The sequence below is a fragment of the Amblyomma mixtum genome, chromosome 3 (genome assembly GCF_055824585.1).
Source record: "Amblyomma mixtum isolate Tamu chromosome 3, ASM5582458v1, whole genome shotgun sequence".
Lineage (NCBI taxonomy): Eukaryota > Metazoa > Arthropoda > Arachnida > Ixodida > Ixodidae > Amblyomma > Amblyomma mixtum.
Window position 1 is genome coordinate 224,393,573 of NC_143014.1, and position 23,723 is coordinate 224,417,295.

Below are 23,723 nucleotides of genomic sequence, written 5' to 3' on the forward strand. Positions count from 1 at the left end.
TATCATATTCAACATGGAATGAAATGAAGAGAACAGAGGGCTGCTGTGCTTTCCCATCCCGGTTGCTGCAACCCCTTTCACTTTACCTTACGTCCAACCCCATCCCTTCTTTCCCTAGGGGAGATCAGAGAAGGCTCCTTGGGCCCACTGTCCCAGCAGTGGTTTCCTGGCAGCTTTTCTCCTGTTTACATTGGTTTTCAGCTGCAAGTATTCCGAATTTTGCTTTGCGTTCCCTTTGACCTCTTCATTTTTATTTTGATTGGATTAGGCCTCATATATTTGTGATGCTGGCTGACGCACTTGTTTTTCTTACTATTTGTTTCGTTTTTTTTTTTTTTCTCGGTATACTCCATCAGATCTTTTTTTTCTTTCATTTTCACACTCCTTTTGTTTCGTATCATTGCACTGCTGCACAGATCATAGAGCTGGTGCGACGGCCCCGCGAGCGTGCGGACGTGCGGAGCCTGATGGACACCATTACGAGCAAGGAGGAGGAGGAACGACACCAGCGGCTGCTTGCTGAGAATGAGGACCTCAAGAAGCAGATTGCCGAGGTATGTGTTGGGATTACAGAAAGCTAGACACCTTGGTGCGCATCTATCTGCACAAAAAGCAATGGTACACAAAAAGTAAGTGTAGCAAAACAGCAAAACCTTGCAGCTGATTTTATAAAAAAGCAACGATTACAGTCATTAAAAAACTGTTTGGACACTGTAGTGATTTTGAAGATTCCTAAACGTGTGGCAGGAACAATGTAAAAAAAGATTAAAAGTTTCACTTTATTTCCATCTAGTTTGCTAGGGGCCCAGAACTCATTAATAAGCTTCTGTATAATAAAATTTACTTTAATTTAAACATGGGCTGCTCCCTCTCTATAGACAGGGGAAAGTGTAGGGGACACGTACCGCAGGTTCTTACCGTTTTCCAGTATCGCACTTGCATCATAATATTCCAAGTGCACAAGTACTGGTGTATAACCTCTGTACTACATCTGACGGCTTGCAACTTAAAGGGACTATGAAATAAATTTATTGAGATTATGTAAAGATAGGCAATCCATCACTCGTCACCCCAGCGCAAGAATTTTTGAGCTAGCATCAATAACAACGAAGTTATAGACGATTAAAAATCACGCTCCTCCTCTCCCCCCTCAACTCATACGCGCGGGGCACCATAAAAAAATAAAGAAAACAGCTCCGGGACTGGGCACCGCCCATGAATACGTCATTCGCTGACGTTCGGTTTACGACTTCCGGTTGTCGCACTCCCGAGGAGCAGCGTGCGTCGGCAGCGTCTCTCCGGTCTCTGCGCTTTCTTGGCTCCTGAACTCGCGACAGCAAGAGCCGGCAGAGGTAAATTGAAACCATACCCGCGAAGGCAATGCCTAGCTGGCTCGCGCTTGCCCGAGGGGTTCGCGTGGCGGCTCGAGCAGACGATTTTCACCGCTACCGGAAGTGTGCCCGTGACGTCGTAGCTGTCGCGGCTCAAGCGAATGACAGCGTGTGGTGGCCTGCCGACGTCATGGGACTAGTGACGTCTGTTTTCCCGATTTTGGTTCCAAAATGGCTCCCTACGAAGACACCAAACGGCCCGCGAATTTTAAAAAACACGATTTTTAAAAATTCATAATAAATTGCCGGCTCAGTTCCGAAGACTCATACTTGGTGTCAATGCTTCTGAGCATCACTTCTAACATTTACAAGCGGCTTTTAATTCTTTGCATGGTCCCTTTAAGTTCCGTACACATGCATAATTTGTCAATGCATCATGGTAGCCACAATTTATACTTTGACACTATACAGCCTGTCTCTCAATTGTCTCCATCAACTTAGAAGCATTGGATTTATGTAGAACTTCATCTTGCAGTTGGTTGCATTTGAATCCATTCATTCATTTGCACAATACCATTGGCATGGTCAAAGTAGAATAGGCACATCAATATTTTTTTTTTTTAATTTTCGACTTTTTTGTTCGGTGCATATACAGTCGCCAACCAATTTTTCGGACTTGACTGTACCCGGACAGTGGTCTGAACAGTCGAACAGCCCGAAAAATTTGTGAACTTCAAAAAATTCACTTTTCTGCAAAAAACTGGCTTTAAAACCACGAACTTCTCCACTGCCTATGTTCACAGTTCACATCACAATACCAAATAGTGCGACACGGCTCCAGGTCATGCCGCGAACGAATGCACATGCCATGCACTCGAAGCAGTCTGTCCTCACACGGGCAACGATGCTTTCGAAGACTGGGAGAGGTAGCCCATGGGAAAAGGCAAGCACTGGGTGGAGCTTTTGCAGAAATGCATTCCCTATCTCCTCGCTTACAGAATTTCATGTATTCTGTGTCTGAGCTATCTTTTTCGCCATTTACTAGTTCTTCCCCGTCTTTTTGGAACTACATTTGCAAAAGTGGTGAAAATCTGGTGTGAAAGCCCGAGAATCCATTTCTGCATCAAGATACCCTGAGTCGCTGTAATGAGTAGCCAACTATATCTGATTTCCTGCATAACCCCAGACATAGCAGCTACCCCGGTAAAAAGTCGTTTCTTTCCTGTATAATTTGCAAGAAAAATTTAACAGCATTGCATTGTATTTTTTGTATAATTCTTGAGTTGTTGCGCTAAAGCTGGCAGCCCTTCCGTAATTAAATTAATTCCACACAGATTGCCCACGTATGATCATTTAGTTTCAGTGTCTTTATGACATTGGGGTGGGGGGGCACTTTGCAAGTTGTCGTGCAACGCTCGTCTCTGCCCCGTGCACAGGATGGCTCTGTTGTTTGCCTTCTTGCAGAAAGAGGAGCAGATCCAGGTGCTGAACCAGAAGTTGCAGGAGCGGCAGCGGCTGGCCCACCAGACTGCACTGCCTGCCAGTGGGGAGCGGGTGCGCATTGCGCTGCCACCTACCTATGCAGACGGCCTGTTGGCCCCCAAGGAGCCCGTGGCCATTGATCCTGTCTCGGATTCGGGCTTTGTCACAGGCACCTCCCTGGTCGGCCGTGGCTCCCGCCTGTCCCGCTCAGATTTCGAGTTCTCAGAATCGTATCTCTAATCACTAACGTACTGTCAGGCTGAGCTGGTGGCCACCGCAAGTTGCCATGGGGAGCGACGCCGTGAGTGGCTAATGTACAAATTTTCATAAGGGAAGGGGCTGCTTTGCTCCAGCAAACACGGGAGAGGAAGCAGTGGCTTGCCTCTGCAGTTCTTAAGCCTTGGAATGACTCCCCTGGGGCTGCAGCACAGTTCAGATAGAGGAGGCGGGAGGGATTGAGAGTAGTTTTTCCCCCCTTCCTTGTGGCCAGGACTGGTGCCCATTATGGCTTGTTTCCACTTGGCTCAATCGTTCTTCATCCTCATATGTGAGAGATATCAAAAATGCATCTTGCATATTGCAACGTGAGGATGTCTGCCCTGCAATAAGGAAGATAACCGGTGTGGAATAGCAGACAGCTACTAGAAGGTGAAGTACTGAGTTCATTTGTTGGAAGGAACAAAGGCTTATCAGTTATAGTTGTGGACGTCCGACAGTGTAGGTTGAATACGTAGTACACACTTATTTTGATTTTTTTTTTCTACTATTCTTATTGCTTGAATTCTGAATATACGTGTCATCAGTATGGGACAAATCTCCACTGGCGATGTTCTGTTTTTGCTTTGAATTTGTTTCCCATTGAGAAAAAAGCCTTGATTTAGCATTACACTTTGAACAGTGAAGTTCCTCACTACTTTACTACTTTGATTCAGTGGCCACAATTCTTCTTAGTTCATTCTCATTGTAATCTCCTTATTCTTCCATATCTTAACATTTTTCTCTTGTAATGAGTCTTGCGTTCAGCAGTCTTTCTGTCCTGGGGAGCGTAAGAGTATTTACTGACCACTTGGTTACTCCTGGCTTTTCTCTCTGACGGCATGTTCCACAGCTGAGTTTGCAGTAGAATGGAGGATGGCCACCGGTATAGCACAGTTGTTGGGGAAAGGTTGTAAGTTGTGCCCCCACTATTTGTGTGGTGTCTTAGTCCCCTTAAATCTCCTGCTCTCTAGAAAATTCTCCAAGAAAGTTCTGAAAGCATTTTCCACTTCATTATCACCTCATTTCCACTGAATGACTGTTGGCTCCTTTTTGGGCATAGTGTAATCTGAAAGTAGTCCTCCTTTTTCTTATCCTGCCTTCCCATGCATGCAGTGATGCTTGTTGATGAATGCTGATTATTACCTTGTAAAAAAGCATTAAAATTATATAGAGGGGTGTGCAAATACTCGAATACAAATTGAATGGCAAGTTTTTTAATACTTTGATTCTCAAGTAAAATCTCTGGTGTCCAGTTTCTCAAGTATTTGCTGTATTCGGCCAGAAACCTGCATTTTGCACTGAAGCGATTGTTTGCCACATTGTGCCACATGCATGCAGTAGGCGCGCACAACAGTGTTCAGTCCTTCTGTGGCAAAAAGTCACGCTGGTTGTACAAAGTACACCTGGGTTGGTGGGATTGAAGCATGTGACGTGATTGAAGAGAGGGTTTTTTTTTTTTTAACGTGATAGCATTTAGGTTGTCGTCATGCATTTTCTGGTTTCTCTGTAACGAAATTCCCTGATTGGTCGAGAGAGGTCACATGACCTTGCAATGTCATCACAACCTGCCCTGATGGGTCATCCTGATTGGTTGAGAGAGGTCACGTGACTGTGACATCATCACAGCCTGCCCACCTTTGCAGGTGGACCCCCAAATTTTGGATGTTGGCCTACCTCCAAACATTACAAAGGACCTCTGAAATTTTGGAATTAGGCTCACTGCAGAAAATGAATTAAGGTGGATTAGTGGGGATTATTGGGTGGATTAAGGTGGAATAGTTGGTCAGATTAGTCTAATCTCATATTATAATCCAGTGGAAGGTATTGAAACGTTCTAGGTGATGGCTTATGCATACCATATAAGGGCAATGGAATGGAACTGGTTCCAACTAGAGTTTTGCCTGGCAGATCACAAGAACTTTAGAGAGTCATTGTAGACACCATAGCAGGCAACCTAAAGGCTATTGCATCTTCATCTTTAAAATGTGGTTAAGAAGGCCCCGAAGTTTTTTGCTTTGTTTGTGAGGCAATGCATAGGTACTGCCTTCAAGGCAGGGCTAAAGGAGGGAATCTGCTTCCTGACTGGGTCTTAACCCCACAGGGCAGAAAACATGAACATGTAAAGCAACAACATTTAGAATAAACTCAGCGAGATAAGAGCGTATTCAGAACACAATGAGAAAACAAGGCACACTGAAAAGACAAATGAGTTTCTGCTTATACAAAAGTCTGCAAAGAACTTATTTGCACTAGAAGTACAAGATTGATAAATTTTTCTTTCAAGCACTGCACAGATGTCGAGCTAATCATGTACAGGGTTACTGTTCTGTAAGAAAAAGAAGGCCCGCATTTTATATTTAAAGTTGGGAGCTGTGAAGGCACTCTGCTGTTTCAACTGTGCGTAGATACTTGATACATGGTAGCTTGATGTGACGTTCAATTTCTTGTTTGCTGTTGGTAGTCCATCGAATGTCAGCAATAATGGAAGTTCTATGTAAGTGATGACCAATAATCCTGCTGCTATAATGAGCCATAAATGCATTATGTTCTGTTTTAACTGTCTGAAATACATATCTAGCCAGTTTAAGCCTGTAATCATTGCTAGAGATGTTTATGCATGAATTTCGTGGCACTTCTACTGAGATTGAAGTGCTCAAATTGCCTTCCTTTGCAATGTAGCAAACTTTTCTGCACCAGTGCAGTTACCGGTTCTCTATACTAACGCACGAAAACTATGGTGAGACTGAACCTTTAAAAAGTAAAGTTGTTTTTTAAGCCATGTAGGTAAAAAAAATTCCAGCTGTACATAATAAACCAATAGATTCAATCATTTTTACACATATGTTCTCTACATGACGTGACCTGCTTAAGCTAGATTCAAAATGCAACGCTGAGAAGTGAATAATTCTCTACAAGTTCTAGTGGCAAGCCACCGTAAAAGAGGTCGATGTTATAATTTATTCTATTCATTGCCTGTAAAAAACAAACTTGTGATAAATTCTAGCTGATTCAAAGAGACCCACTGATAATACCTGTAACTAGGAATTAGCGGCAGCCTGTATTCTTGTAGGTTGCAACAAGAAAAGAAGTCATTTGATTGATCCACATATATTATAGTAATCTCACCGACCTTGGGAATTTATCGTAAACATAACATACTTAAAAGTGGTAACTGACCTAGAATTGGTCTGTATGGGACATTATATCTGAGAAGACTTTTAATAGACTGAAAACCATATAAAGGTGTATAAACTGAGAGCGGGATTCGAGATAACTATGAGCGAGATTATGGTCTGGGCCCCTGATACTGCATAATGCTATGTTTTATACAGTCAAAAGCTTCTCTAAAGTCTAGGAAAATTTCAAATGTAAAAAACATATTTCAGTATTTCATACTTGCTTTAGAAGTTCAAATCACTGAGGAGGAATCAAATTGAGCGCCTGGTAGAGGAGGCCACGCAGATTTTATCAGCTCTGTGTGTACATGTGGCGCAAGGTTTTATCATGAATGTGGCACGCCAGAACCACTACTCACAGCCAACACAAGTTTTTCCGTTCTTATTTGCATTTTGAACACAAACATGAACAGCCAGGATCTATCGCACAAGAGCACCATTGTAAAGTACATGTCATGAACTTTGGCAAGTGGGAACCCATCAGGCAGAAAACCGAAACATAGAGGAACATCAGAGCTTGTGATTCAGTGAAAGTATAAGTGACAAAGGCTAGCTAGTTAAGGTCATTTAAGGGCTGATTGAACTGATTCAAAAGTAACTGCCCTCTTTGTCATGCTTGCCTCTCCCATTCAGCCTTTGGCACACGCAGATTTTGTTTCTGCCTCTTTGCCACTGCCGCTTTGCTTTATGCTCTTGCTTTGTTCATGACCACCCAATCCCATCACTGCACAGTTATGCCTCTTTCACTGCTGGTATCTCTGCAACGACATGGCTAGCCAGGTTTGCACTTTGTGCACCACTTGCTCCGAATGCATGCCACCCAGAAACGGCATTGGCAGTTCCAAAAACTGGCACAAAGATGCATGCACACCCACACCTGCACTGGCCCGCACAGGTGCAGTAAAAAGTATTTGTTGCACATGAACAGCGACCAGTCTAAGGCCCATAAAAATGCAGAAGCTTTGGGGGGTATAGACCAAACTGTATCGCCACACATCCTAGCAGTGCCAAGGGCTACTTATAGCAGTGTGCCAGAGGGCACTCTTCCAATTGATAGCCAGAGTACAATGGCACCACTTCTATGTGCAAGTGGAATAGTGGCATGAAGAATGTCAGAAGCACCACCTTTGAAACACTTTGTGCATTGGTGGGCATGGCTTGATGCATTCAGGTGGTAGAGTATGTCACTGCAAAGAGCTCAACCAGGCTGCACAGTCTAGTGTAGCAAATGGGGTTTAACATACGCTGCCCTTCATTTCTTAGAGCGGGCTTTCCGGTCTTTGAGGTGCAGCCATGACCAGGGACAGGCATCCCGAGATGCCATCAGCTCACGAGTGCCCGCATTGGCCATTAGTCATTGGTGAATTGTCCGGATAATGTCAGCATGAAATCTGCACAGCAGTATTCAAAGTCTAACGAAAGTGCACTTGATTGCGCATCAGTTTCATGCAGTGCTCAGATTGCCAAACAATGGCAGCACAAAGTCCAGTCAGTGTGTGGGAGCCATGCTGCATCTGCCATCGGTGAGTTGTCCTGATACTGTCAGCATAAAATTTGTTGCATAACACCATCTGAACACTCACAAAAATGCGCTTAAAATAACTATGCTAGATAAAAAATATGATGATTGAATTGAGCAGCAGCAGCCTTCCTAATTTTAAAAACAGTGCACTTTGAACGGAAAGCAATTGTTGATTTCTCAAGCCTGCTTGAATTGGCTCATGCTCCTTTTTCATGCTGCTGCTGTTGGCAGTCTACCCATTGTTGTGCTGTGCTGTGTAGTTGCATTTTCACTTGTCGGCTTCACGTAACTAGGAGGTTTCTCTTGCACACCAAGCACGGACACCAGGTGTACGTACAGCGGCTGTCCACGATGCACAACAGCAATTGCAGTATGAATGGAGACCTCAGGATAGTGGCGAGAGCAGGGCTATTATGGGTATACAGCAACCATACATGGCCCTGTTAGGCAGAGCATCATTCCCAGAGCTGCAAGGAGAGAGAAAAGGAAGGTTAGCTAGTCATGTTGGGTTTACTAGCACATACACAACTCAGGCTGTCATGCATCTAACACAGGGTTAAAAGCATGCTGATTTTTGCCTAATATATGCTTATTGTTTTGAAATAGAAGTTTGGTGAAATTCTAAGGGATGGAACCAGCACTATTTTATCACTCTTCCTTTAATTCCTGTACTCTTGTTCTGTAATATCAAAATTCGATTGCAAAGAAATCACTGATAGGACACTGTACAACTTACATATGTTCAACATAATAACAAGTGTTTCAGTGGGCCTTTAAAACAGAAAGCAAAAGTAAATATAATTTTGGTAATGGTCTCACAGTACTTCTTACTTTACCCATACCGTTACTTCCATTTGTGCAAGGAAGCATTTAGGTTATCTAACATGACCATTGTAGAAAGTGTAGAGGTGGATTACTCCTGGTTAAAGAGCTTGGTGCTAAATAGGAAAATCAGTTTTTTCTGAAAAATGCGTACTTGAATTGCCTGGCTAGCCAAGACTAAGCAGAAGAGTGCCAGCTCCATTAAGTAAGGCATAGTGAAGACCTCATTGTTAGAAGCATGACTCCATTTTGTTGCCTCAGTGCTGCACCCTCCTCTGGAGCTGTCTGCTGTTTAATAGTCTTCTCTGCTCTGCCTGCTCTGCACATTAGTCTCTTCTTAGCTATTGATGAAAGGCACCACTCTTACTCAAAAGCCAGTAATAAGAACATACTGAGGTTAAACATTAGTGGGTTAGGTGACATGTTTTCAAGTAGAGGCTTCTGTCTGTCGGTACCAAGGGCAGTGGCTGAAGGAAAAGATTTATGTTGCTATTCCCAATCAGCTTAGGTACTGCTTCTTCCTTTTCAATCACAGCAGCGTTTCCATGCTACATTTAATGCTTCCTTTCCCATCATTCCAGTACATAGGCTCAGTTCTGGGAATGTTGTGGCCCTGTTGTGATTATTCCACCGGTTCAACCAGTCAAGGCAGGGAACTATATATGAATCTCCCTTCATGGTCACATCGGTAGATGACCAGATGGAGAAAGAGCCAGATTAGCTCAAGAGGTCCTGATAGGAAAGAATACCGAGCCACTCTGGCCAGCTGGTGCTCAACACGAGATAGCCAGAGTTTTGTTTCACCTTGTATTTTATGCTTTATCTAAGGTGGCGGTATGCATACTTTGCTGTTCATTAAGGCATGTGTGTAATTCAGGGAATGCGAATGTGCAGAGCAGGATCCAGTTAAGCTGACAGATGCGTTTTGTGCTGGAGAAGTGCAGTAAGTAAAGTATTCGTACAGCCCAGATTGTCCTCCTTTGTTGTAATGTGCAAGTTTGTGCTTTGGCATATTAAGAAGTTAGCTTATTCAGCAAGCCTTGAATGTGCACAGCTGCTTAGCAAGTCATCATAGCAAAGTAGAATTGCATGTATACTAGCAAAAGCCTCAAGGATTTTGGTGATTCCCTGCAGTTTGTTTTGGTTGTTTTTGTTTGTTGCTTAGCGTTTGCAGTTAGTAGTTTGTGTGTTGGTTTGTCCAAGCATTACTTGTTTGGTGCAATCTACATGCTTTTTTATTGTTTGTGAAGTAATGAGATTTATCTGTTTGCTAATATATTTCACACACTTATTGAAGGTTATATTTTTGCTACAGTGGGTGTAGCATTTACTGCTGCTTTGTATTCTTAGCGAATCTCCTGTGTTAATCCTTTGTCCCTCCAAGATCACATATTTCCGTGCTAGAGTGCCAGTGTTGTACACTTTACGCACACTGTACTTGGGTGTTTTTGAGCACTATGCTTGAAACTATATGTTCACCTTTATGCTTTGTGAAATGAGTGTAAAGAAGAAAAAAAGGGTTTCTACAGAATTTTTTATGCATTCTTGAAAGTTACTTTTTGAGGAAGCAACTTCTAGGTGCTTTTATCTTAAAAAATATCAATCTTGCATTCATAGAGGCTGTTAAATTGTACTTTTGTTCTGTCTCGTTTGATGTGTCACATCTGTTTTGTTGCTCAATGCAAACTGAGGCTGTGTTTATGCTAAAGTTGTAATCATCTCAGCTGCGGTGCTGTGATGTCATTGGCCATCTACTCAGATATGAGCATACCAGCTGGTGTCCATTGTGATATTTACATGCAGTTTAGGTGCTGCAATCATTCCCTGAAGATAGCCGAGCCTTGCCAGATCTTATCTTTACAACTTGGCTCTGATGGAGTTACACTCATATGAAATTATCGCATGTGGCTTTTCAAGCTTGCTTTTTTTTTTTTGTTTGTTTTCTCATTGCATTATAGCTTGATTTATGTGTTTTATTTACGCTCATGCATTGGCATAATGCAAATCATACACTACATACGCTAATGCAAATCATCAGTTTTGGCAGTTTAGGACTTGGTTCGGAAATGGACTAGAATGTAATCAGTTATCATTAAGGGATCATACAAAGTGAAATTCAGCTTAGGTTAGTGAGTAGTGCTGAACAGTGCAAAAAAGAAGGGAAGTATTGAAAGAAATATAGAAATTGTTTCTGGTTCACAGAAACAAACAAAAGCAAGCTCACGCTGCTAAAGGCATCAACTTATTTTCTGTCGAACAAGTCTTGTTTAATGCTAGTTGGTGCAATCACTGCTGCACTTCCAGCATCATTGATAGATGGCTGAGCTCAAAAACGGAATCTGAGGTATGGCTGTGTGCATTCTTACAGTTCACAAATCAGCAAGTGAGTTGTAAGTTACAGATCCTTGATTCTGGAGGTCTGTGACTCATTGAAGTACGTCTGTAATTCTTCAGCTCTGAGGGAGAGTTGTTTCCAAAAAAGGTCCCCACTATACCTTTTCTTTTCTTGGCTCTAAAACAGAGAAAACAAGTGTCTTCATGTGCAGTATTTGCTTGAAGCTAGTCTGGCTGACACACAAAACCAGAAGCAAAGCATCTGCAACTAGTGGTGCGCAAATGTGGGAGTGGAATGGCCGTGAAACAAAGCGAGCGCAGAAGACTTGTCAGCGTGGCCTCCTTTATAGTTTCTATCTTAATGGGTGGGAAAGACAGCTTAGTTACCTACAAAAATACCTGTGATGCCATCCCAGTGCGTGTACTTACTCAGTAAGTCAAATTGTCAGAAATTCAAAGGAAAAGAAAATATCTTTAGGTGTTGTTGGATTTATTTCAGAACTTGATTATTTGTACACCCCTATTTGCTGTCATTTTAAAGGGACACTAAAGAGGAGTACTAGGTTCAGTTAGATTGAGAGATTAGTATCTTAAGGTTGCAAACGTTATATCATTTTTACCACAGTTAGAGCTTGGATGACGGAGAAAATTTTCAAAAGTGAAAGACGTGCAGCAGTGCTCCCCTAGAATTCCAGTAGCTGCGCCCAGTAAAGTGGTCACGCAAATTCTTCACTGGCGTTGATTAATTCATTGCTTTCACGTTCAACACTATTTTGGTGGGAAAGCACTGTCAAAATAGGAGGAGGGCTGTCGTCAGGGTATGAGAATGAGAAGTATCACGCTCCTCTCATTCCGCATATTCAGAGTGCTCAACAGACTTATGCACAGCAACTTAAGATTCAGGAAGCAAGCACGAGCTCTGTGGCTCACTCGTGCTCTTTTCGAACACTGAGGCCACCATGCCCTGAAAGGATGACTTCACAGCATGGAGGGTGTTAAACAGTACGGTGGTGCCATCTGTTAATAAATATAGCGGCTACCTGATTGGTAAACAGCGGTTTTGTTTTAATTTTCTCAGGTCCCCAAGAGTTCTGAATGTTGCGCGTCATAAAAGTGATGCATTGCCTGTGTCGTGCTGTAGTAAAAAAAAAGGGGGAAGAGAAGAGGGGGCACCTCATTTGCGGTTTTCTCAGCAACACAGTTGCCTTTCTGCACAGAAAACGTACTGGTAGTGGTCCCCTTAGTGTAATTTATCAGCCTAGTGGAGCTTCTTGTTTCATTAAGATTTCTCTTTAGTGTCCCTTTAAGCTTTGCTTCAAACTAACTGCATTGAATCAAGATGCTAGATCTTTAAAGTGCAAGCAGGTGCATGCATGTCTATTTCATGCACTACAGTGCCGTTTGCAACATTTTCTTGCAGCTGGGAGACACGGGCCAAGTCGGGACTGTCTTGCCAGTACATTATGTTCGGGAGCCACGGATGTAAACAAAAGTACTTGACAGTGTTGTTACAATTTTAGACCACGCTGTGATGATAGTTGAATTGGTGTTATTGGGGCTAGTGTTGTATAAAGAATAGTGTGATCCAAAAATGTTCTGTTATCAAGACTCTGATGTTTTTTGGTGCTGCCATGTTGCTAAAGGTAGATTCACATGACGGACCAAATTGTTGATTTGGAATCCGAACCATGCACCATGTGGCGTGATATCAGGGATTAACGCTAACTGGTGTGTGGGCATGATTGGGACATACCAATAAAGCATGATGAGCTAGGCACTTTTTCACTCACATTCTTGCTGCAGACAGGTGCAAATTTAGAAAGAAAAATTTTGGGTGTGGCAGCTAGCAAGGTGCTTTCCTTTCTATTCCCATTAGGCAAATAAGAATGGGCATAAAAATTTCGCAAGGCAAATGGTGATTCAGTCATGCTTTCTGGACAAGCCTGGCACAAGCACTATAGCTGGTGGTGTTTCCTGCATACCTGTTGTAAGCAGTTGGTGTGCTCTGTTTTTCCATCCATCATGTGAATGCTTTCAGCTGGAAGGTGGTCTGCTAAGTAGTCAAGGCATCACTAACGAATCCACAAACATGTCCGTCATGTGAATTCACTTCAGATATTACAGGAACCAAGAATTTTTGTGCAGGGTGCACTGTGAATCAAGATGTTGCTGCTGGACTGCGTCCTTATGGTATTGAGGCATTGAGTCATGACATTTGCTATAAGGGATTTCAGTGAGATCATAACAATTAAGTTCTGAACCTTTTTTTTTTTGGTACATGAAAGTAGCTGGCATGTTGGGTGCCTGTTATGTGGCAATTGAGCTAACATTGTTGATGAACTGCTGTCACACACTTGCTACCAGTGCTCATAAGCACATGAAACTCTGGTTACAGTCAAGATGAAAAGGATGTAAAGATAGCTCCCTTGTAATTTCTTAATTTTTAAACCATCTGGCATGATTAATTTCAATGTCACTTGGCTCGTGCAAGCCTTTGAGATTTTTTTTTTTTTTTATCTTTAACTAGGGTTGCAGAGAGTATGAACATGCTTGGAGAGGTGTGTTCAGCAAATTAGCCGCAGGTAAGAATTCTCCCACAGTGGACAAAGTCGAGCTGATGATGTTGAATTGTAGGTTTTGTTTTGCCTCCAAAAGTTGTTCATCTTGCGAATCCCATGTCACTGAAGCAAACTGCATTTATCTTTGTTGCTATTCATTTTGTAGCGTAAAACGCTCAGTCAGCCTGGCATTTAGTTCTTCCAAGACTTCTGTTAAGGTCATTATTGTGCGCCTTGTTAGGCCTTGAAGCACTCACCACCTTATTGCTTATCGTGTTTCTAACCAGCTGTTGAGGACAGACTGTGATGAGTACAGGTGTAGCGCAGTCTGATACAGTTTGAAAGCGATCACAGGGCTTAACTTAGCAGTGCCCCAGATTAGCAGGTTTTTGTTTGTTTTCTCAGCCTTTAGTTCCTTTATCCTGTACTATCACTTTCACAGGAAAGCAGGCCACCAATGCACAAGAAAAATTTTATACACCCAACATGCAAGTAGTCCCATTCATATTGCTTCAGACTGTGCGGCTTGACACTTTGTGAGTACAGCTCTAACTGAGTGCGAGGTATCACTTTGGTTTCAGTTATATGCATAAATCAAAATGTCGCCTTTGGCAAGGATGTGTTCAAGTTATGTATGTATTGTAAATATGTTTTTGTGTGCTTCAGCGCTTTGTTGTTGTGATTACAAAGCATTGTCTCTTCATATTCTGTTCTTCCATTTTTGTTTTTCGTTATGTGATATGTGAAGAAATAGTTCAACGTTTTGTGTGTTTTGAATGTTCCTGGTCTTGTGATCTTGAGACTGCATTTCTGTCATCAGTGGCTTCTAGGTGCGTAGTTGTGCTGCTTTTCATTTCAGCATGATATGCCATAAACAGCGAATTGGGGGTTCTGTCTTTAGAATTCTAAAGCATGCCGTCAAGCACCATTATTTAATTTGGCAACTTTGCGGCAAGAGCTATTGTGGCAAGTAGAGAAAAGTGCTAAGTCCTATGGCAGTGTTTGATGATCTAGTCATGGAAAGAGTCGAAACTTTTCAGCCATGGTGAATTAAGAGTACAAGAATCACTAACTCTACTCAGCAATCTCATGAGTTAGCAGCCTTGCGGGTAACCTTTCAAGCTGCATGTTCACCCTCTGCCAGCAAACTTATTCTGATTGTATTTGTGCCTGCAATGGAAGCACCTCTGAAAGCAAAAGTGACTTTTGTACATGGTAGCGATACAACCCCAACTGTGATGGATGATAACTACTGGAACACTGTGTGCAGTATGCACTGTGCTCTGCAGTATGCACTGTGCTGTGCGATGAAGAAGCTTACCAGAAAAAAGGGGGCTGTTGGTAAACAAAGATAAGCAATGAAAGTTGTGTTCTGAACAGAAAAGAGCTTGGAAAGTTTAAAGCATGTTTTTTTTTTATGTGCTGAGAGCAGAGGTAAAGGGCATGATGCAGGGAGGAAGAAGAGAGAGAAAAAGAAGAGAACACTCAGGCTATGTCACAGTATTGTATATGCCTGTAACCCCCCCACCACCCCTCCCAAACTTTGTTGTGTTGGCACATCCAGTGGCATCTTGATTTAGTAGATCTGCCAGGGTACTTGGACACTAAGTGAAGAATGACCTTTATTTGCTTTGCTTTGCCTTTTTTTTTCCATGTGCTTACTTTAGATCAGATGTGCGCAGACTGCTGTGCGCCGCCTTAACATTAGGCGTAGGTTGTGAGAATGCTGGTGATAGTCGCATGTTTCTTGCTAGCAGCACAGGTCCCTAGTGTGGAGCTTGTCCACCCGCTGTGTAGATAACTGTGAATAATACACTTGTACAGGTTGTTTACAAGGCTTTCCTTCTGGAGGTTCGTAGCCTTACCCACCCTGCTTGTACCCTCTGCTTATGGCTTCACTTTTAATCTGTTGCTCTGCAAGTTTTGGGCTCTAGATCTGTCATGACGTGTTGTTCGTTTTCATGGTAGATTAGGTTTTTACAAAGATTGTTGTCTAGGTGCAGCAAAGCATGAGCATGGTTTAACTGTGCTTATCCAAGGCTGTGGCATTGTGCTGTGTTAGTGGTAATATGCATTAATGAAAATACTCGTGCAAGGAACAGAATTGCCCTTAATATTCTGTGGATTCATCCTGGACAAATGTGCAATTGCTCTGGTTTAACTTTACTGTTCAGTTGTGTACACACAGTTTTGCATCATTCATGAAGATGCTGTTGTTACTTGTCATGTTGTGTTTTGTTCAGAGCGTAAATATTTAATGTTTCAGAATTCCACTCGAGCTGAGCAATTTATTGGTTTGCTTTTCTTTTGTGTGTGTGTGGTTGCTGTGCATGTCTACCACTAGGAACCTTACCGTAGGCTATGTCTACTAACAGAGAGGCCGAAAATCTGGTACAATGTGCAGTCCTCACATGCCAATGAAATGTTTTGCCCATGCAGGTGCACAAAACAGGAAATCTCAACAATGCTGGATTAGTGCAGTAAGTTTTGTTGACTGTGCTAAAGCTACGACTTAACTCAGTCTACAAAGCTCATATTGAAATATCTGTGCCTAGGGGCCGAGATCAAGCATGAAGGTTATTTGTTTGAGATTAATGTCTAGTCACCCGTACAAAAGGGCAGAGGTTGTTATAGCACTCTTTATCGGGGCACATGCAAGCAATATACTGCGAGCATAAAGCACCACGTTTTATGTTACTTGAGGTATTTTAGCATGTGATATGGTTTGTTTTCTAAACAAAATCGCTTCACAGGCACATTATGGACGAATTATATCTGGCAGGAGATGCAGTGCAATCACATATTTTGGCCTCATAATTATGGTCGCTGGTTTCAGCGTCTGTCCTTACACACACTTATCTCTTTTGGACCATGTTCATGGTGCCCTCCAGTAATGGTTGTGCACTCTAGTTTTGTGCCACTCTGAATTTTTTTTTTTTTTACCATCTTTAGCAAATTGCACCGAGAATTAAATTTTGTTAAAAGGCTAATGCATTCCTGTCGAGTTGTATGACACTGTCTACGTGTGCATCACTTGTGTTTGTCATAAAGCTTCCCCATGTTGCGTAAGTTTTGTAAGGTTTCTGTACTGCCAAACATTAGCTGCCAATAAATTGCATTACGATGGCAGTTTCATTCTATGTAATGTCTTTATTCTCCTCACAGAACAAGCAAGATGTCTGCACAATATTTACAACACACTTCAGTGATGTGTAGCTGAACTCTTCAAACTCACAAATTTTAGGCCAAAAACCCTACACACTGTTCCATGGCCTCTTTTGCAATACGAATCTCAACACTCCCACTGCTCTGTTCCCCATGTGGCATGAACTAATGGCATGACCACTCAGGAGCCAGTGTAAAGCGCCGATTGCCAGCTTCTCGTTTTCAGAAGTATTGGCTAACTTTGCTGACAGGTTAGTTCAACCAAAGCCAAGAAGTCTCGGATAAGCCATGAAACCAGTGCAACTTGACCATTCACACTAGTGTGAAAATAAAGTCTGATGACTATCAACCACTCCTGCTTTCACTTTCCTGTGCTGCTTTTAACCTCTGCCATCTTTTGTAGCTTTTCTCATCTTGCCAAGGATCAAATATTGCCACTGGCCAGTTTCTTTATGGAGCAGAGCATATATGCTCAAGAACAATGGCAAGAAAGATTAAAAATGCAGTACAGTGACACACAACTGGCGCTGCAGGCATTGCGTGTGTTGCATGGGGCCGGTCCTCTGTAACTTCCAGCATGCTACTAAGGAGAGAAGGCATCGGAACAGAAACGGCAACTTTTATAGAAAAACTATCACTATCCCTTCAAACAAACAAGCACACAATTCACACACAGTTCCAGACTAGCCCATCATTATTTCAGTTCCAATCCCCATTGTGAGAACACTGTAATTTCTGTGCACAACTGCTCCGACTTGGGGCCTTAAAAACACGAACTTCAGTCATTTATATGATTTACTTTAGAAACTGACAATAAGACATTTTTCCAAGAATGCACTTTGGCGATAACCCTTTTTTTTTTCCCCATCGGGGTGGCTCAGTGGCTTTGGTGTTTGGCTGCTGACTTCAAGGTTGCAGGATCAAAACCTGTCCATGAGGCCATGTTTCAATAAATGCAAAAGCATCCGTGTGCTGTACAACGCCGGCACACGTCAAAGAACCACAGGTGGTCTAAATTAATCTGGAGCCCTCCACCGTGGCGTTCCTCGTAGCCCCGTGTGCCGCTTCATGACTCTAAACCTCGCACATCAATACCATTTTAATGTGAAGCCATCTGTGAGTAGCCACTTGTTGGACATTGAGGAAATAATGTCCTGAGAAGCAGACAAAAATGCAGCTGCCGCGGCCTGGATTGAACCCAGATCCTCCGGCTCAGTAGCCGAGCGCTTTAACCACTGAGCCACGACGGCAGGTAAACGATAATATGCATTCCAGTTTGGAAGAGTGACCATGGTATGTACATAAATCGATCTGCTTTCACTGGGAGTAGGTGCCTCTAGCATATGTTTATAACGGAGGTAAAAATGTAGGTAAAAACGAAAAAGAAATAACATTGAAAACGAAAGAAAACTTCACCTTCAGAGAAGCCAGGAAAATGTTGGCACTCGCAAATTCATTTGTATTTGCGGCAAAGACAAACTTCGTGGATGTGGTGCGCAGGGGCGGAGCACCACGCCTGGCTCTGGTCACTGCACAGGCAAAGCCTCTGGCAGGGCCATCCCCGCCCCTAGCAGACAACGTTTTTAGATCCCTTGCTAGCAGATGCAGCGAACGCTGCCCTGCCACTCCAGAAAATGGGCCCGCCGGCATTTCAGCCGGCCGCCCACGAGGCTTCTCCCAATCAGTAAAGGCCTCTAAACTGTATACCTGCGGATTCCCTGCGACATACAAACATTTTAGAAAAGTATGAAGTTTTTCTGTGTGACCGAGAGCAGGCGAGTAGGCTTTCTGGAGGTGTTGCTATTGACATCTAGTCTGGGGTTGCAACCTGTGAAATCAAGTTAAAAACGAAATATGAAGCTGTTGCAGTCACTGTTATCCATTTTAAAACTATGTTCCACATATCTCGAGCCACACCTAACAGTTACACTTCATGACTTAGAAGCACTTCTAGAATAGCTACCAGAGCCATATCTGTTAGTTGGGGATTTTAATGCCCACTCCTCTTTCTGGGGAAGTGAAGAAACTAACACTAGAGGTCGCATTTTAGAAGATTTTATTCTATGCAATAATGTGTGCCTTCGGAATTCAGGAAAGAACACATACTGTTTCCCAAGCACTGAAAAAATGAGCTGTTTAGATTATCCTTTAGTTCACCATCTGTTTTTACTGATTTTAAATGGGATGTCCTGGATAACCCATATGGAAGTGATCAAGCCTCGCCGTTGGAAGTTGCACCTGGCTGCATGCCTGGCTGACGGCACTGTTCCATGAAAATGCCTGTCTGGAGAAACTGTTTTCGGATGATCCAGGTGTTGATGAACCTAATGAAATGCTGAAAACCTGTATAATTACTGCTGCACACCTACCTATTCCTCAGTCCTCGGGCGTGGTGCGACAAAATCATAAGGTGTGGTATTCACAAGAATGTTAAGAAGCAAAAAGGAAACAAAATAAAGCCTGGGGAATTTTTCGTAGGTACCCAACATATGAAACTTAATAAATTTCAATAAGGCAAGAGTGAAAGCAAGGCAAATCAGTTGAATCGCTGAAGAAACATCATGTAAAAACTGCATATCATCTATAAACAGTTCAATCGACACATCTAAGAAAATGTGGGAGCAAGACCATGAAATAAATGGCAGATACTTCACCTTCACAATCCCTTTTCTCACAGCCTTAGGTACACAAACAAGTATTAAAGAACAGGCAGATATACTAGCAAAACATTTTTCTATAATTTCCAGTTCTGCACATTACACAGAGTCATTTGTAAAGCACAGTAACATAGCTGAAAAACAGTCTTCCAACAAGCGGCAGTTTGCACGAGCCATATAACAACCTAATTGCACTGGAGCAAATCCATAAAGTACTATTGGCTGGTAAACAGACAGCACCCGGCCTTGATGAAATACATTACGAGATGCTGGCACACCTTTCCAAACCTTCATTAGAAGCACTTTTACAATTCTTCAACAAAATATGAAAACTGGAAATATACCAGAGTCTTGGAAAAAAGCAGTTATTGTGCCATTTCTGAAGCCTTTGAAAGCCAACCTCCGCTGGTGGCTACATACCCATAACACTCACAAGCTGTCCTGCCAAATCTTTGGAAACTGTATTGAATATTGGGTTAATGTTTATCCTCGAATCTCGTGAACTTCTTCACATCCACCAATGTGGATTTAAAAGAGGATGGTCAACAGCTGATCATCGTGTCCGTCTTGAGAACATTGTATGAGAAGCATTCATACACAAGCAACATTGTCTGGCAGTATTTTTTGACATGGAAAAAGCTTATGACACTACATGGAGGTTTGGGATTCTCCGCGACCTAGCAGACTTAGGTACCAATGGAAGGATGCTGAACTGCTTGAAAGATTTCCTGTCTGACCGTTCATTTTAAGTATGTCTTGGTTCAACACTTCCCAAAAAATTTGTTCAAGAGATAGGGGTACCGTAGGGGTGTATTTTAAGTACTACGCTGTTTGTCGCAAAAATGAATTCCATAGCTAAAATAATCCCCAAATCCGTGATGTATACTCATTATATGTCGACGACCTTCAAATTGCATGCACATCATCCAGCTTATTAATCTGTGACAGACAGATACAACTCTCATTAAACAGACTGGCAATTTCGGCAGTCAGAAATAGGTTTAAGTTTTCCACACAAAAAGCAGTAGCAGTCCTTTTCTCGCTCAGAAAAGGCTTGCAGAACGACCCCACCTTACACCTGAATGAAACAAGAACATAAATTTTTATGCGTAGCATTCGATAAAAAACACATTCCTGCTGCACATTAACACACTGAAAAAGAGAGCCTCCCAATCTCTAAACATACTCAAGGTGCTCCCAAGGAAGCATTGGGGCTCTGATAGAACATGTCTGCTGCACATCTATCACTCTTTGGTACGTTCCTCATTAGATTATGGGTGCACTGTGTACGGTTCAGCAAGACCATCATACCTCAAAAAGTTGGGCTTCGTACACAGCTCAGGCCTACACCTCTCATGTGGCGCATACAGGACATCTCCCATAGCAAGCCTCTGTGCAGAAACAAAGAACCCTCACTAGAAATCAGAGAACTGCTTTAACTTGTGCATATATGTCTTTAAAGTAAAATCTCTACCGAAACATGTTTGCTATCCAGTTGTAACGAGATGTTCTTCTAGATAATATTCACCAACAGAACTCGAGCAACCCGGCCACTGGTCTTGCGTTTTGAAGAGATATGCCAGAACTCCAATTATACAGGATACATTGCCTGACATTGCCCAAAGACAGGATCCACTACCTCCATGGTAAAATTTTCCTGAAATTTGCGACTTCAGTATGACAGAGTTCCATAAAGAACAAACTCCTCAACAAATACAAGAATTACTTGCACTCCAAGAAAAATACAGTAGGTTTACGGAATTTTATACTTGCGGTTCAAATACAGATGTTTACATAGGAAGCGCAGTGGTACAAGGGAATTGAAAAGAAACAGTACTTTCACAGTATGCATCTATTTTCACTGCTAAATGTTACGCCATTTGTGTAGTTGTGTAGAAAAAATAACGATAACCTCATGAGCAGTATTATTTCCACAGACTCCCTAAGCGTACTTACAGCTCTTCAATCAAGAAATTCAGTCACTCCGTTACTTAGTGACATCATACACAACATAGTAATAGCCACAGCTCAAAGACAAAACTTAAAACTCTGCTGAGTCCTGAGTCATGTCGGAATAAAAGGCAACGAGAGAGCAGATTTATGCGCTGCCCAAGCTCGTGGCAAGGAAATAAAGAAAGTAAATATGCGCTTTAAGGATTGCGTGAACTTAGTACAACATGAATTAAGAGAAAAATGGCATTCATCTTGGAACAACAAGGTAAATGACAAACTACACTTGTTAAAACCGTTTTAGGTGAATGGAAGTCGTGTGTACCAGGAATGTTTCAAGGAAGTTATTCTCTGCCATCTCTGAATAGTCCACACACACCTTACGCACAACTTCCAGCTAACAAAACAAGACAAACCTGTTTGCGAAAAATGCGGAGATAAACTAAAGGTTAACCACATCTTATTCTCTTGTGTGAAACCGGAAAAACTAAGAAAAAGTACTTTATTCAATTTCGTAATGAATGCATTCCATCTCATTCAACACTGCTTTTAGGAGATATGCATTCGTTGATATGTTTTAGCTTTTTAAGAGAAGCAGGATTTCTCGAGAAACTCTAAATTCTGACCAGCTGCTTTGCTGGTATTTTGGTAGACCTCAGCCACTTTCTCATTCCTGAGAAGAATGCTGAGCTCTTTATTTGGTTCGTTGGGCACCTCGACATCCTTGCCCAGCCAAGGATAGCTACTGAGGTTACCCACCCTCTTTTAAGCTTTTACTAGTAGCCATTTCTAAAATTTCTTTTCCATGTGATCACTAGAAAGTACTAACGTCTTAGGCCATCTATACCACCAATGATTTTTCATATCTCTATACAATTCAGCGAAACACTTTTCGTATAAACCTTGTGCTTGGCGCATGATGGCCTCAGTTGCCTATGTTCCATAAAACACAATACAGCAACAACAACAAAACATGCAGTCAAAATCTTTCGCATTAAAACTTAAGAGCGAAGCCCTGCATTTGTTGTGCTTGGCTTTTTCTATGCCTTGTTAGAAATAAGAATTAATAGTTTATTTTCCGGGCTGTGTGATTATGATGCAGTGTCGTAATAAACCTCTCTTGTGGCCATGATTTTGCTTATTGTGCTTGTACCTTTTTCCACCTTCTAAGGGTTTCCCTTCCATTCACTTAGCTAGTATGGTGGATTTGGTAAAATGTTTTATTCCTCTTTTATGTGCCTACAGGTGCATTTCTTTAAAGCTATAAATTCTTTAATTGCAGGTGAATTTACTAGTCCAGTTTGGAGGAAAAATGCAAGCTCAGCCATAAAGCACATGCTTAGTAATATGTGCTAGTGCCAGAGATTTCTTGGGTCAAAAGGAAAAACAAGTTTATCTGTTCAGGCTTGGAAACTTGCAGATTAATTATAGGTAAGCCAAATACTGTGTAATTCATAAAAGAAACCTACTGTGACGCACGTAACAAGACATGTAAAACAGTAGTACATCTCATGTTATGCTGAGAGTTTACTCTGTGGAAAAGAATTGTTCCAGTGCCTTTCTTCCCTTTGTCTGGACATTTTGTGCTGACCATATCAATGTGACTGCATTGCGGGAAGGCATTATAGGGCCACTTATTCTGTCATAAGCTTTGTAGTTGCCTAGTCACTCAAAGCACAAGCACTTTGTATTCGCTCTTTACACTTTTGTACTTGCAAGTGTTATATTACTTCTTGTATTCTGTAGTATTTGTATTCTGTTATTTTGGTAACTGTTTATTATATCTCATTTAGTTTAGCTTAGCACACACTGCTGGTTGAGTTGGTTGGCCTAGATGGCTACAGGTTGCAAAATGCCGTATGTAGTATAGTCAAAACTGATTCAGAGTCTGCTTCTTTGCCTTGTCTCATAGGTGACAGCACTGTTTCAGGGTGTGCAAACTCATTATTTCAGTCTCTGTAGCCCGTGTTGCATTAGGACGTTAAACCCCATATACTATACAACAGTTCACCAATGCCATTTTTTATCTTTGAATGTTAATCTGAACTATTCCTTACTGTAAGCAATTCGTACTCTGCTACTCGTATGCTGTAGCGCCTAGTATAATGTATTTACACAGTTTAGGCTCAGTATTTCAGCAAAATATGCCTGTTAATTTCAGCTGTTTCCAGGCAGCTTCTGCAACAAATCACAACCACTGTTGGGGAGCTTATTAAATCCTAGCTGAAGCATGCAGCAGAAAGGCTTTCTAAATCCTAAAGGTACAGGATATGTCCAGCACCTCACCGACTCTTGCGGGGGCAAGTTTTACTACAAACCATGAGCAGTAGCAGTCTATTTTGGTTTAATGCAGGAATATGACAACGCTGATTGTTGCGGCCTGCTTGTGTTTAAAGGTAGTAACTTACAATGCCTGCTCCTACTAAAAGCAGTGAAACTTTGGAAGCTACTTAAAGTAATTCTGTTGG

At 42.1% G+C, this 23,723-nt stretch overlaps 1 protein-coding gene across 4 annotated transcripts in view; it reads left to right on the forward strand.

Annotated features, from left to right (window-relative positions):
• Positions 1 to 16,618, forward strand: part of GABA-B-R1 (gamma-aminobutyric acid type B receptor subunit 1) — a 52,645-nt gene extending 36,027 nt beyond the window's left edge. The window contains exons 16-18 of one of the 4 annotated variants that reach the window (XR_016291061.1): positions 417 to 554; positions 2,796 to 7,770; positions 12,346 to 16,618. Coding sequence is in view for 2 of the 4 variants with exons in the window: in XM_089582863.1 (XP_089438989.1) it covers positions 417 to 554; positions 2,796 to 3,053 (396 nt within the window). In the remaining 2 variants the exon portion in view is untranslated. Of the gene's footprint in view, positions 1 to 416; positions 555 to 2,795 lie in introns of all 4 variants that reach the window. The other 3 variants (XR_016291062.1, XM_089582864.1, XM_089582863.1) reach the window with 3 other exon arrangements.
• Positions 16,619 to 23,723: the final 7,105 nt, after the last annotated feature.